The sequence below is a fragment of the Jaculus jaculus genome, chromosome 6 (assembly GCF_020740685.1).
Source record: "Jaculus jaculus isolate mJacJac1 chromosome 6, mJacJac1.mat.Y.cur, whole genome shotgun sequence".
Classification (NCBI taxonomy): Eukaryota; Metazoa; Chordata; class Mammalia; order Rodentia; family Dipodidae; genus Jaculus; species Jaculus jaculus.
Window position 1 is genome coordinate 59,534,900 of NC_059107.1, and position 17,449 is coordinate 59,552,348.

The window sequence follows — 17,449 nt, forward strand, 5'->3', positions numbered from 1 at the left end:
ACAATTTGGTACATACATCTGGAATTTGTTTGCAGCACAAAGACACCCTGGCATGCCCATTCTCTCTTACTCAAATAAATAAATTAAAAAAAAAAAAAACTTTTTAAAAGCAGCAAATGGCACTAGAGAGATGGCTTGGCAGCTAAAGGTGCTTGCTTGCAAATCATGATGGCCAGAAGCACAAAGTGGCACATGTGTTTGGAGTTTGTTTGCAGTGTCAGGAGGCCCCGGAGAGCAAATTCTCTTTCTCTGCTGACAAATAAGTAATTAATCAGAAATGTTTTGAAAAAAATAAAATAAATAAAAGGAGTAAATGAATTAATATTCATTATGTGCTTTGACACAAACTAAGCACTCAGTTAAGTACAGATTATTATTCCTGCTTGATTTCAGCAGTGGATTCCCTGGTTGACTTTATGGAACATTAGATCTCCCTGATAATGACACTCTGTAAAAATGTGTTCTACTTCAGATGTCAACAGCAGACCATCAGGTAGGTCAAGGACACTCAGGCTGTGTACCTGTGCCATCAGGGGTGGCACACACATAGGTGGGCAGCATCTTCACTGGGGCCACAGCATGCGTCTCCTTGCTCAGACCTTGCTCCATTTCCACCTTCATCCTTCTCTTGACCTCCAGTAGCTGCTCATGGCTCAGCTTTAGAGCCTCCAAGGTCTTCTCTCGAGCTCGGTGTTGGTCAGCCAACCGGTAAGCCACTGCTGTCACCATGGCTGCCCCTTTGCCACTGCCATCCTCAGACCGGAGGAAGCGAACATCACAGTCGGGTACCAGCCGCCGCACAGCCTTGTGGAGACGCTTGGCAAAGCTGCAGTGACCGAGATGCAGTGAGAGTCAGTGTGCCCTGCTCAGTGCTACAAATGGTTGCAAGGTACCTGCTGAAAATTTAGTTGGTACAGAAAGACATTTTCCCGATTTGAATTGAACATATTAGCATGAATCAACTCAATAGGCAAAGACCAATCAGTGAAGTCAGCCAGAGGCTGGTAGCCTCAGGGTTAGAGTGGCACTGACCAAAGACATGGCACCCAGAGGAACCAGGGAGAAAGATGCAAGAGTAATGGATAAAATAGTCACTCACAAAGAAGGAAACTGGGGGTGCAGCTCAGTAGGTAGAGTGCTTGTCTAGCATGCACAAAGCCTGGGTGCAATCCCAGTACTGCACAGAACCCAGGTATGCCTGTGATCAGCACTAGGGAGGTAAAAGTGGGAGGATCAGAAACTTAAGGTAGTCCTGGCTGCACAGTGAATTTAAGAACATCTGGGATACAGGAGACTCACTACATAAATAAGTAAAGAAAATCAAGTAGAGCCCTCAACATCCGGGAACTCTAAAGAGAGCACAAATCCTGGGCGGCCTTCAAGAGTTACCTCCCCTAAGTGAGGTAACCCAGGCCCAGAAAGCCAAGCGCCACATGTTCTCTCTCATATGTGGATCTTAGCTACAGATGATTGGGCTTCTACGTGAGAAGGAAAATACTTAGTAGCAGAGGCCAGTAAGTTAAAAAGGAGATATAAAGGGAAGAGAAAGGAAGGGAGGAGGGTACTTAATAGGTTGATATTGTATATATGTAAGTACAATGATTGAGATGGGGAGGTAATATGATGGAGAATGGAATTTCAAAGGGGAAAGTGTCGGGAGGGGAGGGAATTACTATGGGATACTTTTTTATAATCATGGAAAATGTTAATAAAAATTTTTTTTAAAAAAGAGTTACCTCCCCATGCCACAGGCACCGGGCAGGAAACTTATCCTACAAAGATCCCCGAGGGCCCATCCCCACTGCATGGAAGCTGGCCCATGAGGTCACAAGGGGAATCCACGACTCCCAGGCCCAGGCCAAGCTGCTCACTCACTGGGGGTGTTTCTTATAGACGGAGCCGTCCACCCCGATGGTGGAGCGCAGCCGCTCTTCGCCCTTGTTCTCTTTGATGCGCCACAGCACAGCGGCCAGAGTAGCTGCGCACAAGCTGGCTGAGCGCGTGGACACGATCTGACAGATGCGGTGAGTGGCCACGCAGTCCTCCTGCAGTGGATTCAGGCCCAGCCGCACCAGCACGTCATGGGCCTTCTGGATGCCATCCTTCTCCCTGGAAAATGGAAAGACTGTGTGCATACGTGTCTGACCAAGAAGCCCTGCAGCTTTGCTTTGACCTCCTGTGGGGTGAGGGTGGGGTACCCCAGGAGGGAGTAAAACAGCAAAGCCTCTCTGAGGCTCCTCTCCTGACTCCCCACATGCATACGAGCGCACATGCGTGCATGCTGATTGAACTCAGATTCTCATACTGGTGAGGCAAGCACTTTCACTTCCAAATTGGCAAGAGTGGAGACTGGAAGTAAAAGCACCAGATCCACCCAGTGCCACCTGCAGGACGCCCCCTTGTGGTCTTACTTCAAAGTTCTAGAGTCAGTCCCTATCTTATTCCCCGACCACCTGCCTGTCTTCTGGAGACAGTGAGCAGGGAGGAAATGGGCCAGAAGCTTACTCTTCAATATCTGACACGTCTTTGGTCTCAAAGGAGCCAGTGGTGAGGAGCTCTGGGCTGAGCTTCCCCTGGAACAGCAGCTCCTCCTTGGCCATCTTCACCAAGATGAGCCTGACCAGCTCCCCCATGTACATCCCACTGATCATCTTCTCAAACCTGCAGGAAGAACAGTTGAGAACAGTGACATCCCACCGTCAGTGGACACATAACCTTCCTGGCGAGGCAAGCCCCACACACCTGAGACCTCAGCATACTTTAGAGGATTCACTTAGGCCCCATGGCTGAGGAATTACAGGTCTCTAGGTGTGACAACTCGGGGGAGGGGGAACTGCAGGAGCTGCAGCCCAGAGCTCTCTGTCAGGCTGGCCAGCCTTAAACTATGAAAATAAATGGGCTTATGCAGCCCAATGAAAGACACAGGAGAATGGAATACTCTGGAGTAAACTGAAGATGAGATAATGGAAGCTTCATGATGGAGAATGACATTTTAAAATACAACTCTATTAAGAAAATGCATTTGGGGGCTGAGGAGATGGGTTAGCAATTAGGGTGCTTGCCTGCACAACCTAAGGACCCACGCTCAACTCTCTAGATCCCACGTAAGCCAGATGCACAAGGTGACAAGCATGCAAGGCACATGTGTCTGAAGTTTGGTTGCAGTGGCTGAGGCTCTGGGGTGCCAATTCTCTCTTTCTTTCTCATAAAAAAAAGAAAAAAAAACATACAAAAACAACAACCACAAAAAAATGCTTTTTTTTATTTGGCTGGTTTGAGGAGTTTATTTTTTTATTTTATTTTATTTTTTGTTTGTTTTTTGAGACAAGGTTTCAGTCTAGCCCTGACCAATCTGGTTGTTGCTGTATAGCCCAGACTAGCCTCAAATTCATGGCAATCCTTCTGCCTTAGCTTCCTCAGCTTGCCTCAGATGTGTTCTACCATACCCAGCAAGAAGATGCTCTTTTAACATAAAATCTTAAACCTGGGCCTGGCAGCCCATATCTGTACTTCCAGCACTGGGGCGGCTGAAGCGGGAGATCTTTATGAGTTAGAGGCCTACCTGGGTTACATAGCAAATTTCAGGTCACCTGGGTGACAATGTGAGACCCTATCCCAAATGGATAAACAAATAAATAAGAAAACAACAACAAAAAGAACAAGCAAGCATTAGCAAAAAGTGAAAATAAAAATTAAATAAAACTTAGACAGGACATGGTGGCACTTGTTTTTAATCCCAGCAATTGGGAGATGGAGGATCACTGTGAGATCAAGGCCAGCCCGAGCATCTACGTTGAAAAGAAAATTAAATAAAATCTTATGCAGAGTTCCAAGGTCTACTTTCAGGAGAGAACCAAGTTAATCTGAGTAGAGACAGAGCACAGACCTACCTATTCATCAACCCCACTGATTTCCTGCACTGCGTTTGTGGATTCCTTAGAAAATGCAGCGAAAACAACTGAGGGGATGATGGAGCAAACTTCCAGGGAAGGCTAGGACAGGTCAAATTCACGGGGTGAACATATTGAAAGTTTTTGAGCAAGAAGACTACAAGGAAAGAGGAAAAATCAGCTCCAAACTGAGGGTAATCCGGTTATTTAATCTATTGACACTAGGTGGCACTGTGTTCTTTAACTTGCTCTTGCTGGCTGGCACTAGATGACAAAAGACCTGGCAGTTATCTTTTTGGCAAAGAAGGACTCTATTTCTCAGAAAGGAGCCAGGCCTGAGAGAAAAGAATCCTAACCAGGATGGGTTACAGCAATGAGGAGGCCCAAGCAAGGGTGTGCAGGAACTGAAACACCCCCCACCCGAGAGGCTTCTGAAACCCAGACCCTTAGGCTGTGACATGTTCAAACCCAAGGCGGGGGAAGCAGGCTAAAGGTAAGGGAGAGCTGTCAGCATGGCTCCCAGCTTTGAAAATATCACAGCAAATCCACACATGTTAGCACAAACTTGGTAGCTAAGGCAGGAGGAACAAGAGTTCCAAGCCAGGCTGGGCTATGTAGCAAGACCCTTTCCTAGCTCAAAAATAAATAAGATAGATAGGCGATATGAGAGAGAGGCAGAGAGAGAAGGAAGGAAGGAAGGAAGAAAAACAAGGCCAGGGTTGTAGCTGAGTTGGTACAGTGCTTGCCTGGCATGCACAGGCCTTCAGTTTGATCCTCAGTACTACGTAAAATCAGGCAGTTGTGTCAAACACCTGTGATCCCAGCACTCAGGAAGTATAGGCAGGAAGATCATAAGTTCAAGGTCATCCTTGGATACAAAGCAAGTTCAAGGCCAGCTTGGGCTACATGAGACCCTGTTTGAAAAAATCAGAATCTCAATGCAGGCCCCAGCCTAGAAGCAGCTTCTCACCAACCCTGACAGACTTGCTCCAAGGCTGAAAGTAGCCCTGGGGTTAGTGGGTCTCCACAATGTGACAGTGCCTATCACTACTTCAGGGTCACCCCAGCTGACAATTTGGAAGACATTTCCCCCAATCTTTCATCTCATCTGTGGAGAAGCAAGCCATGGCCTGGCTCGAACTTTTGTCTTTGGACATTTCTAAGGGCACATGGTTCCTCAAAATGACATGGCCGTGCCCCATTAATGAAGGCAGACTACAGTGACTTTTCAGCCTGTAGATCTCTGACCATTTTGTGGCAGACCCAGCCAGGATGTTCCTAAGAAAGGTCAAGTTCATGGATTCAAGTTTCAACATATGAAAGAAAGTTGTGATTTAAAGAAACCATGTTAAGACAGCAAGGATTTTCCAGTAAAGAAAAAAGCTAGCCACCTCTGACCCCATTTATAGAGCTGGTTTTCCCTCTCCAAACAGATCCTAAGTGACAGTTTCCCTAAAACTGTCACAGCACCAAGAAGGCCACAGAAGTGGCACATTGCTCAAAGTATTTTGCAACTGTCTTCACCCTTGTAGCAATCCTGTTTCAACAGGGACATTTAGTAAATGGAGAGTGAAATAATGTCATGCGAGAGTCAAACATAACAAAAACTCAACTCCACCAGGCTGAAGTACACAGCATTTAGGGTGCAAAATGCTGGAGCCCCTCCTCCAAGCCTTCCCAGGCCATGGCTGCATCAAAAAGGCACCTTAGTCAGCTCCTCCTCCCCCACAAGCCTTGGTCTGCCTACATCTTAGGCAAGAGCCAGCCTGGGATGTTGTAGGCAAGCAACAAGTAGCCGACAGTCACATCAGTGATGGCTTGAGAGCTACAAAAGGGACTTTAGTATGTACGTGTGTGTGGTGTGCGGACATGTGTGTGGATACACTTGTGTGTGCAAGTGTGTGTGGACCTAGAGGACAACCTCAGGTATGTTACCCACCTCTCTTTATTATTATTATTATTTTTAATTTACTTATTTGAGAGATAATGGCCATATCAGGGCCTCCAGTCACTGTAAACAAACTCCAAATGCATGTGCCACCTTGTGCATCTGGCTTATGTGGGTGGGTACTGGGGAATCAAACCTGGGTCCTTAAGCATCACAGGCAAATGCCTTAACTGCTAAGAAGCATGTCACCTTGTACAGGGACTATGCTAATCTTCTCTGTACTGTTCCACTTGTAGTGTATACGCTGCCAGAGCGAGAATCATCCACCTCCTTTTGAGACGGGATCTGGCACTGGCTTGGAGCTCACCAAGTGGGCTAAACTGGCTGGCCAGTAAGCTCTGGGGAGCCTCCGGCTTCTCCGTCTTCCCAATGCTGGGATTAGAAGTACTTGTCACTATGCCTGACTTTTTTTTTCTCTCATGAGTACTGGGGATAAAACTCGGGTCCTCATGCTTGGAAGAAAGCATTTTACCAACTGAGGCATCACTTAGCTCCTTATAAAGACACTTTCTATGGAAAATTTACAAGTGGAAGGTACAAGGAGACTGCTCACACACTTAGAATGTGACCTTCCAAAGTAACTGTGCTACTTACACATAATCTCAGTGCCTGGGAAGCTAAGACAGGAAAATTGCCTCAAGTTTTGAGGCTAACCTAGGCTATATAACTAGTACCAGGCCAGCCCTAACAAGAACCTGTGTCAACAAAACAAAGCAAATGAAGTGACTGCTTTGAAGGACAATTTGGTTTATGTCCTTGTTCTGTCTGTCTTAGCATCCTCTCTGTGATTCATGGTCATAAACATTCCCACCATCAACGGTGCATGGGCAACCTTTTGGGGACAACAGAAGACTGGGAAGAAAACAGGAAAGCAATTGCCGCCCGACCTCCACCAACACCTCACCCATCTGCAGCAAGGCCCCACTTACAGCTGCTTCCCAGGATTCAGTGAGCCCATGTCAATCTCTTGGTCAAACTCGGTGCGGATATCATTGAGTATGCCATCATCCCCGAAGGCCCCCCACTCCATGTTGATGCACATCCGCCCCTCGTCGCCCTCCACCATGTCAATGTGGCGCATCTCCTCCATGTAGCAGGCGTTGCTGCCGGTGCCTGGCCAAAGGAAGTGGTCACTCAGCACGCGTCCATCTCTCTTGCACTACTGTCTTGAGAGACTGCCCAGGGTTCCTCACTGGAGACTCTTGAGATAACCCAACACATGGCCCCATCCTCATTTACCCCTAAATGTACAGGTCTAGCCTTGGCCCTACTAAGTGGCTACATTCTTACTTTCAAAACCAAAGTACAAAGCACACCCAGGCTAGGGCACCCTCTTCTCCCTCTCAGCCTCCGCCCCCACTCGCCGGACAGCGCTGGTCTTCACACCCAGTGCTCACTTACCCACGATGAGACCGATCTCACAGTTCTGGTCGTCATAACCACAGGTCATCATGGTCCCAACTGTGTCATTCACCACAGCCACAATGTCAATATCAAAGTCCTGTGGGAACCAGAAAGGGCTCTGACCTTCACCGTCACAAAGGGGAGACAGAAGTGAAGATAGAAAAAGAGCAAGATGCTCAGCTCACGGGCTGCAGGGCTGCCCCTCACTAACCCAGCACAGCCAAAGAAGGGGAGACATGCCAATGACCCAAAGAAGCTCTCTCCCCATCACTGAGCCCTGAGGTGTGGTTTGTACTAAAAGAGCCCATCTTGCCCCCCCCCCCCGCTGTGTGTGTGTGTGTGTGCGCGTGCGTGCGTGCGTGCGTGTGTGTGTGTGTGTGTGTGTGTGTGTGTGTTTTGCATGCATGTGGACGTGGAGGCCAGAGGTCACCTTCAGGTGTCTTCCTCAGTCACTCCCCACCTTATTGTCAGGGACAGGGTACCTCACTGAACATAGAGCTCCCTGATTCCACTACACTTTCTAGCCAGCAAGCCCTAGGGATGGAGCCTCTTGCTTCTGCCTTTCCAGAACTGGGATTACGGGAATGTACCACCACACCCAGCTCTTACAGGTTAGGGATCTGAACTCAGGTCCTCTTGCTTACATGACTGACTGAGCATCTCCCTAGCCCGTCTCCTCCCCCTTTACCTTCTTTCTCTATCTCTTCCTTCTTTCTTACCCTCCTCACCTTCTCCGTAACTGATATATTTTTTACTTGTCCTTTCTCTGTCTCATTCCTCCCTCATGTCAATGCTTCTACTTAACAAGTCAAATCTTCAGGTAAAGGACTAATGGGTTTTTCTTGTACCACAGTGGTTACTAGTTTAAATATGGATTTCATATTTTCATTTTCTGTGTGCACGTGTTATATGTTTCGGGGAGCAAGCACATGCCATGGCATGTGTGTGAAGGTCAAAGGACAAGTTTCAGATCGTTGCTTGTCTATCTGCTTCATTTGAAGCAGTTTCCTCTCTTTGGATCTCACTCTGCTGTTGTCCTTTCACCATGAGCTTCTGGGAAGTTTTCTTTTACTTTCACTTGTTTTTTTTTAATGAGAGAGAAAGGGAGCTGGTGTGCTACTGTGCCAGGGACTCTAGCCACTGCAATAAAACTCCAGATGTGTTGTGCACATGCATCACCTTGTATGCATGCACTACTTTGTGTATTTGGCCACGTGGACTCTGGAGAGTTGAACCTGTGCCTTAGTGCTAATCCATCTCTCCAGCCAAAATTTTCTTATCTCTGTTTTCCATCTTGCTGTCAATGCACTGGGATTACAGAAGTCCACTTGGGTTTCTGGCTTTTTACATCAGTTCTGGGGATGGAACTTGGGTATTCTGGGTTGCTGGTGAACAGTTTATCCTCTGAGCCATCTCCCTAACCCAGAAGTTACTTTCATGTAAATCTCAAAATCCCAAAGGTATCTGATCACAGACAAGATTTGACATAACAAGGAAGAGGGAAAGCTTCACAAGCTCGAAACTGAGGATAGACATGGAAAGATTTCAACCTGGACCCAACAGCGCCTGCAGACCCTGAGCTTCCCCACCCTTTACTCACTCCTCTCCGCTGGATGGCCTTCCGGATCAGAGCCACCACATCTCTGCCTTCCACCCCACTGGACTTGAACCCCTTGGTCCATGAGACCAGGAAACTCTAGAAAAGGAGGAAGACATGATTATCAGTTTTCTGAAACTAAAATACAGATCGCGCTCCAACAAGCAGTCATTAGCTAGGTTAAAGTCAGGGCTGAGTGTGCACAGCCTCATCAGTAGCCCAGGAAAGAGAAATATGAACTCCACCAAAGCCCAGGAAAGGTCATGAGTGACTTTGCTTTTTCATGATTGTCTCTAAGAAGTGAAAAGAACTGCCAAAAATAAAACTTCCTCTCATCATCAGCCCCCAAGCATCTTTCTTCCAAGGGTCTTTCTCAAAACCCTTTAGGTCAGAAGTGCCACTGCCTCACTCCTGCTGCCCTGGATGGGAAAAGGACACTTTGCAGTGTATGTGGGGGGAAGGGTGACACCTCTCTCCCCAGAGCCTCTTCACCATGCCCCCACACCTACATCCACACAGCTTCCCAGAAGGACAGAACTCTCAATCCTGAAACTGCACGTGTGAAAGAAACCCCTCACGCCTACCACCCCAGACACAGGTGGCCGGCCACGAGGCCTTCCTGGCACCCTGGGACCCAAGGGTGAAGCTGTGAAAGCAAGTGAAGAGCCCGTCTTACCTCATCGAGCTTCGTCTGGTGGCAGGGGAATGAGAAGGTAAAGCCCAGTGGAAGCTTCTTGTCCTTGATTTGTAGCTTATCCATGAAGTTGGCCAGGCATTCAGCAATGTGGTCAAACAGCTAAGGACACACACAGGAAGATGAGCAAGGGCCAGAGTAGCACAGAAGAACCACGCACTCAGAGGCCGTGATATGCAAGACTGATGGCCAGCCCGACAGGACAGACAGAATCAGAGACAAACTTCTGAGCATGTCTGTGAGGCACTGTCTAGATTGGGTTAGCTGAGGTTGGAAGACCCACCCTAACAGTGGGTAACACCATGCTTTCCCCATCATGATGAACTTTATTTCCTAACACTGTGAGTTAAATAATCCTTTCCTTCCTGGAGTTGCTTTTGTCAGGAATTTTTCCACAGCCAAAATAATTGACACAGAAAGGAACTAGTTGAATTTGTACCACATTCTTATTCCCTTGACGTCTTCATTTGCTCTTCTATAAAATGGGAGTGACACCTGGGCCGCACTCTGAGTCGCCGTCTGGATTCAGTGGGTCAATGAGTAAGCACAAGGCTGTAATGCCACTTAGTGCCCATTAAATAGAACCTTCCACTCAAAGCATTTATCTGAACCTCTGTCAAAAGAGCCCAGTGAGGCAGGCGGAGTCATGGTCGGAGTTATCAGAAGGTCCGTCATACCCTGAGAACAGAACAACCTCTGTTGGTCCTGCCATGGATGTCCAAGCTGATCCTCTTTCCAGAAAGGAAAGCCTGACTCGCTGCCAAGAACTTTAGCACCCTGTCTCTAAATTGGGGGACAGGCAGAATACTTTTGGCTGGCATCCTATGAAGCCACTTTTATATTTTTTCCTTCATCTAGAAATGAACCTCCCAGGAGCAATTCAACGAAATTAGTTTTGTTCTCTACCTTCAAAACAGAAGGCTCAGTGCTGTACAAAAAACACCGAGGAATAAACAGCGTTTTGTGGATGGGCAACATTTCAACTGTCACCACGTCAAGCAGGACACATGGCCCCTCGGCCCTAGGAGAACTGCATTCCCGGTAAGCTGGGCTTTCAGTCAGTGCTGAAGCCCACGGCCCTCGGCGTCCTTCCTGTCCCCTCAGCACTCGCCCAGAAGCTGATGTTCCTCCAGATGCTCAGAGGCTGAGTGAGGCTAGGGAGCCTGCGGTGCAGAAAGTAAGCAGAAGCCAAAGAGGCTGAACAGAGTCCAAAAGGCCAAGTGGATCAAATGGCAAGACTGTGGATTAAGTGTTTGCCGCACAAACATGAGGACCTGAGTTCTGATACCCAGTACTCACATAAAATGCCAGGCGTGCTCATGTAATCTCAGTACAGGGGAGGCAAAGGTAACAACTCCCTGGGGTTCACTGGCTACCTTTTGTGTACACCCAAGGGAAAACAAAACCCATCAAAGTAGAAGAGGGACCAGTTGGGAAGAAGAAAGGATTTAATAGAAGTAGTATGGGGAGGGGAGACAAGACAAGGTAATAGGAAAACATAATGATCAAAAAGTTAAGATAAGGGCTAGAGTGATAGCTTAGCAGTTAGAGCACTTGCCTATGAAGCCTAAAGGACCCAGGTTCGATTCCACAGTACCCACATAAGCCAGATGCACAAGGTGGTGGCACATGTGTCTGTACTTTGTTTGCAGTGGCTAGTGGCCCTGGCACACCTATTCTCTCCCTCCCTCCCTCCCTCCCTCTCTCTTTCTCTCTCTCATAAAATAAATAAAATATTTTTATCAATTTAATTTTTTTTAGATTTTTTTTAACTTTTTTTTAATTTATTTATTTGAGAGCGACAGACACAGAGAAAAAGACAGATAGAGGGAGAGAGAGAGAATGGGCATGCCAGGGCTTCCAGCCTCTGCAAACAAACTCTAGACGCGTGTGCCCCCTTGTGCATCTGGCTAATGTGGGACCTGGGGAACCGAGCCTCGAACCAGGTCCTTAGGCTTCATAGGCAAGCGCTTAACCGCTAAGCCATCTCTCCAGCCCAATAAAATATTTTTAAAATTTTCTAGTTTGTTTTTTATTTTTAGCGACAGAGATAGAACGGGTGTGCCAGAGCCTCTAGCCAGTGCAAATGAACTCCAGATGCATGTGCCACCATGTGCATCTGGCTTATGTGGGACCTGGAGAATCAAACCTGGGTCCTTAGACTTTACAGGCAAACACAAAAACCTGCTAAACCATCTCTCCAGCCCAAAACATTTTATATTTAAAAGATTGGTTCTTAAAATTTTTTTCCTTAAAATATAAATTTGGGAGGCCAAGTTTGGTTCCCCATGCAAAACCAGAAACACCAAGAAGTGTCTGTTCCTTTGCTTTGCAGCAGCACAGGCCCTGCGTACATCCTACCTCTCTCTCTCTCCACCTCCCTCCTTTGTTTTAAAAGTGTTAAAGTGAGAGACAAAACAAACAAAACACAAAAATGTGCAAGTAAGAAAAACAGGCTCCAAAACTCTTTCTTGTATCCAAAAGAATAAGAGACAACTGATTCTGAGCAACCTGTGAGTAACTTTGGCCCAGGAACACATATTCAAGTTCTCTTGAATGATGAATCTTTCACTGTGGAAATATGCACATGAAAATAAGAATGAAAAAGAAAAAAAAAAAAAAAAACAGGAGAAAGGCTGGAGAAATGGCTCTGTGGTGAAAGGTGTTTGTCTGCAAAGCTAGGTTCTAATTCCCAGTACCCACATACAGCCACATATGTAGGAGTGTATTTCAAGTGCTTGGAAGCCCTCTTGTGTCCATTCTCTCTCTCTCTCTTTTTTTTTTTTCTCTCTCTCTCCCTCCCTCCCTCTCTCAAATAAATAAAAATAAACAAACAAATAGATAAATAAATTTGGGGGGATCTAAAATGGGACTGTAGTGATGGTTCAGCAGTTAAAAGATGCTTGCTTGCAAAGCCTGCTGGTCCAAGTTTGATTCCCAAATAGCCACATAAAGCCAAATGCACAAAGTGATGCATGCATCTATCTGGAGTTCTTGTGCAATGGCAAGAGACCCTGGCACACCCACTCCCCCCCCCCCCTCTCCCCCAATAAGAATGTTTTTAAAAAATTTAAAGTTAAAATAAATGAACAACATTACCAGCAATCACCAAAATTTTCATAAGAAATCAAGTAAAGACTATCATTCCCAGTACTCAGGAGCTGAAGCAGGAGGATACAGAATTTGAGCTCGGCCTGGACCACCTGGCAAGGCCCTGTCAGAAAGTAAAATAAAATTGGAGGACCAGGTAGACAGTTCAGTCAGTCGCGTATTCCAGGTAAGCATGAAGGCCTGGGCTCGGACCTCCAGACGCACTCGACAGAGGGGCATGGGGGCTTTACACCTGCAATCCAGCACTGGGGCTTGCTAGCAACTAGTCAAGCCTCATCAGTGAGTTCTGAGTTCAGTGAGACCCTGAGGAAGACACCATTTATCTAAACATCTGTCCTTCCATACAAACACAGACATGTACATACACACCCCCTGCCACACACATGGCCCACACAGATAAGAATATACCCCTAAATTTTTGTAATTAAATTCAGCTGGTCGGTCACATTTCAAGTACTGAAAGCATCAGGTGGCTTTGCACAGATCTGTCATTACCAGTGCAGTATTGTTAGAAACTCCATGTTTTTAAAAGGAGGAAGAAGAGATAAGTGCTTCCTTGAGCACGGAGACTATCTCATTTTCTGTTAGCAGAGGATCTAAGGATAAGGTGGTGGAAAGAGAACTAATAGCTTCCTGCCATAAAAAGGCTCAAAGGGCATCCAAATACAAAGTCCCAAAAGTTTCCTTTTCCTGATTCGTCTGAGGGTCTGATCACTCTTCTTCCATAGACACACCTTAAAAACCTTCATGAGGCAGTACACCCCTGTAGTCCCAGTGCTCAGAAGGCTGTGGAGGGGTGACAAGTTGGAGGATGTGTTGAGCTACATAGTAAAGTCCAGACCAGCCTGGGCTACACAGTGAGAAAGACCCTACCTTGAAAAACCAAAAAGACCCTGTCTCAAAAAGAATAAGGTGGAGAATGGAATTTTAAAGGGGAAAGTGGGGGAGGGAGGGAATTACCATGGGATATTTTTTTATAATCATGGAAAAAGCTAATAAAAATTTAAAAAAAGAAAAATAAAATAAAATGAGGACAATAGAAAAAAAAAAAGAATAAGGTGGAGAACAATTGAAGAATACATCTGACATTGACCTCTGGCTTCGACATGCACACATATACCTACACACACATGTGCCCACACAACATGACCATACATACACACACATGCAATACTAAATAAGTGGACACAGTGACACATGAATATAATCCTAGCACTCAGGAGGCTAAGACAGGAATATCACAACTTCAAGGCCAGACCATATCAAAAAAATAAATAAAAAGGGCTGAGGAGATGGCTTAGCAGTTAAGGTGCTTGCCTGCAAAGCTAGAGGACATAGGTTCAATTCCCCAGGACCCATGTAAGCTAGGTGCACAAGGTGGTGCATGATTCTGGAGTTTGTTTGCAGTGGCTGGAGGCCCTGGTGCACTCATTCTGTCCCTCTGTCTCTGTCTCTCTCTCTCTTTGCTTCTCTCTGTCTCTCAAAATAAATAAAGAAAAAAGGAAAAGAAAAATAAATAAAGATATTTTAAAAAATAAAAAAAGATGTCATAGTTATGTGTGATCTTGGGCCAATGAGTCATTAGTCCATCAAAGTATTTTATTTCATAGGAACAGAGAGCCATCTAATTATAATGGCCCTGAAGAAAGAACCAGATGGCAGACATATTTCCAGCACAGAACTCTCCCAGAGTTATGGCATTCTTGAACAGGTTGCCTATATATTAAGAGAGCACTGTTAAAGACAATACTCACATTGGCAAGAACTGATTTGACTTAATTCACTGGGATGTATGATGAATAGTATTACATTCTGTGAAGATTAATAATTAAAGTAAACTTTGATAATGTTCACATGGAAAATAAGTATATATAATTTAACAATTTAGGGGACTATATGCTTTAGTTTCCATGCATACCTATATGAATATGGAATACATATGAATGTCTAATTACATATTAACGACAACATGAGTATATGTATATAGCACATGTACATCCTTAATAGCGTTAAGTATGTTGCTTATATATTATGTGGGGACCAGAAATAATTTTCTTTATTCTATCTTTTTTGTTTGATTATTTAGGTCCCACTATGTGGCCCAGACTGGACTTGAACTCTTGATACTCCTGTCTCATCTTCTACAATGCTAGGATTACAGGTGTGAACCACCACACCCTGATAGCTTGAGAGATTTCAAGGTAAGATTTTCAATTACTCAGAACCTGAATGTTCCAAACAGATTTTCTTTCTGAGTTGGTACAGGTGTGCTACATCAGTCTCCTGATGTCCCAAGACCTAGCCAGACTCTGGGAAAGAAACTGTGAAGGTTATGAGGTGCCTGAGCCCCTGTGTCATTGAGAAGTGAGCAACAGTCAATGGAGATGGGAAAAGAGTTCACCTAACACATCAACAGCACATTGCAAGTTAGGTGCTTTTTTTTTTAACTTTGTCTTGCTTATTTGGTTCTCAAATATTTGTCATCTGGGAGTAGTGCCCAGAGACATAGAGGCACAGGAAGTAAAGGCGACCACATCACCCATGAAGAGGAGCAATGCAATTGTTGGCCTCAGAGATCAGGGCAAAGTAGGAAGAACAACTCAAAATATGGATAACACTCCCCTGGGGAAACAGTAAGGGCCCGTGTATCACCTTGTGTGTGCAGGGTACGCTCCAGGCGCAGGGCGATATGAACTACTTAATTCACCTCCTCGCCAATCTGCACAATGATCTAGCTCCTCTCCTCTCTTCACAGATAAATAAACTGAGGTTCCGCCAGGCGTTACTGCTGCTTGCCTAGAGTCATAATGCCAGATGGTCCTAGGGCAGGACCCAACCTCTTAACCAGCTGGGCACTGTACAGGCACAGAAGAGGGCAGGGAAAGAGCCTCTCCCCTCTGTGTCCTTCCTGACACCCCACTGGAGCCATACCACACTTGAACCTAAAAGACCCATAATAATGGGGACCTAGACACCTTCTCCAATCCCAGAATCAAGGCCAGGAAAGCAGATTTATCCTCAGGGCCACCCCCAAAGACTAATAAAAGATCTGAAAAGATTTTACTTGCTCTGCTCAAGATCAGGAATTCCTTTCCCAGGAGTGGCCTGGTTGGTGAAAGGAACAGATCTAGGAATCTAACTGCTCTACTTCTCCCAGGCCCTAGGACCCAAGATGTCATCCAATGTTACTCCTTTTATTGAGTTCCCTCCGGCTTTAAAACACAGCAGGGAACCCAACTGCCTAGTATCCAGGAATGTCCTAATGACTGTCATTCCATGGTGGGGGAACATGCAGATTCCAAAGGAAAGAAGGGCCGATGTCCGGAGAAAGCCATACCTGGGTGCCACTGCCCCGCATGATGTCCTCAGGGATGGCGTAGATCTGATTCTCCATCTCCACCCTCTGGAGCCCATTGTCCGTCACTCTCACACGAAGCACCCGGAAGTTGGTTCCCCCAAGATCTAGAGCCAGGAACTCTCCATGTTCTACAGACAAAAGAGAGGTCACTGGTAATTTAAGGAAAGAAAAGATCAAAGTGCTTCACAGACACCCAAGACTTCAAACCCTGAGTCCCTCCATGAACACCCATCGCCCAAGGGTGACAGGGTTGGGACACCAAATGGGTTTAATTTTTCTTTCCCTTTTGTTCCTTTCTTTTTTTTCCCCTCTCTCCTTCCCTAATTTTCCTTCCTTCCTTTCCAAATTTTTTCCTTTTTTGTTGTTGTTTTATGAAGCAGGGTCTTAATAGCCTAAGCTGGCCTTAAACTTACTCCTCCTACCTCAGCCTCCTGGGTGTTGCAGTTATAGAAAGGTGAACCATTCCTGGATTTATGTTTGATTTTCTTACTGATAAACGTTTTATTATCTGTAATTGGCATCAAGAATGAGTAAATCTCATTCCCAGCAATAGGGTGTTTGCCCCCCCCCCCACACACACACACTACTTCCTAACTGATTTCAGCCAGTCCCCATACAATTCCGAGATCTAGCTCAGGAAGCCCAGTGCCACGGGTCCACGCCTTGGTTTTGTTCTTCATATCCCCCAAGCACCCAGCACACTGCTGCGGCCTATGGGACTAAGCCTGCACAAAGTTCCTTGCTTCTCAGAATGTGAGAGGATGCTGCGCCCAGTGCCTAAGACAGGACTGGAGCCATTCTACTGCTCAGCCCAAGCCACAGGACTGCAATGGGCTGAGAGAGGGGACAGCAGGACTCCCCAGAAGCTCTACGGATGCAAACAGGTCCGACCTTCATGTGTCACCAAGAAGGCAGGCTTCCTCCCACCAGGAAACCAGCAGTGCAGACAGGAAGCATCCAGATGCTGGACAGTAATAATGCAGCCAGCACAGAGAAGTGTTCATTGTAGGGCACAGAATGAAAGTGCTGAAGAGGCGTGGAGCCCACAGCAGGGCTGGGGTGGCAGTCGGGTAAGGGTTAGCAAAGGAAGCGCTCACCACACCACAACCTCCCAAACAGGTAATGACTAAGCCCAGCCATTTGCTGCTCTGCCCCGCACCTTCGTTAGGGTTACACAAGCCCTGAGAGATTCTCTTGTTGGCATGTTTGTTAGCACTGAGCCCTTTCCCACTAGAAGTAAGGTGGAATGCTTGGGAGGGTCAGGCACATGTTCTGACTACATGGACCACAGGGCCTATTCTACATCTAGATCCCCTGGGCTCCCTTAGTTCATTGACCCTGAGGAAGGCCACATCTTACCAGCTCCATGACATAACCATTAGTAGTCCCTAGCCTATGAAGGGGACACTAGAAACAGACATCACCCACCAGAGGTGCCTCAGGACTT

The 17,449-nt window shown here is 46.3% G+C and overlaps 1 protein-coding gene and 1 non-coding gene across 2 annotated transcripts in view; both read right to left on the reverse strand.

Annotated features, from left to right (window-relative positions):
• Positions 1 to 17,449, reverse strand: part of Hk2 (hexokinase 2) — a 68,345-nt gene that overhangs the window by 12,265 nt on the left and 38,631 nt on the right. Inside the window, exons 3-10 of the mRNA XM_004660550.3 lie at positions 15,982 to 16,130; positions 9,516 to 9,635; positions 8,843 to 8,938; positions 7,240 to 7,339; positions 6,768 to 6,951; positions 2,506 to 2,661; positions 1,876 to 2,109; positions 522 to 826 (exon numbers count right to left, since the gene is read on the reverse strand). Of these exons, the coding sequence (XP_004660607.1) occupies positions 522 to 826; positions 1,876 to 2,109; positions 2,506 to 2,661; positions 6,768 to 6,951; positions 7,240 to 7,339; positions 8,843 to 8,938; positions 9,516 to 9,635; positions 15,982 to 16,130 (1,344 nt within the window). The remainder of the gene's footprint in view (positions 1 to 521; positions 827 to 1,875; positions 2,110 to 2,505; positions 2,662 to 6,767; positions 6,952 to 7,239; positions 7,340 to 8,842; positions 8,939 to 9,515; positions 9,636 to 15,981; positions 16,131 to 17,449) is intronic.
• LOC123461897 lies at positions 5,992 to 6,094 on the reverse strand. Its single transcript, XR_006637949.1, has one exon. It is a non-coding gene; the product is annotated as a U6 spliceosomal RNA (small nuclear RNA).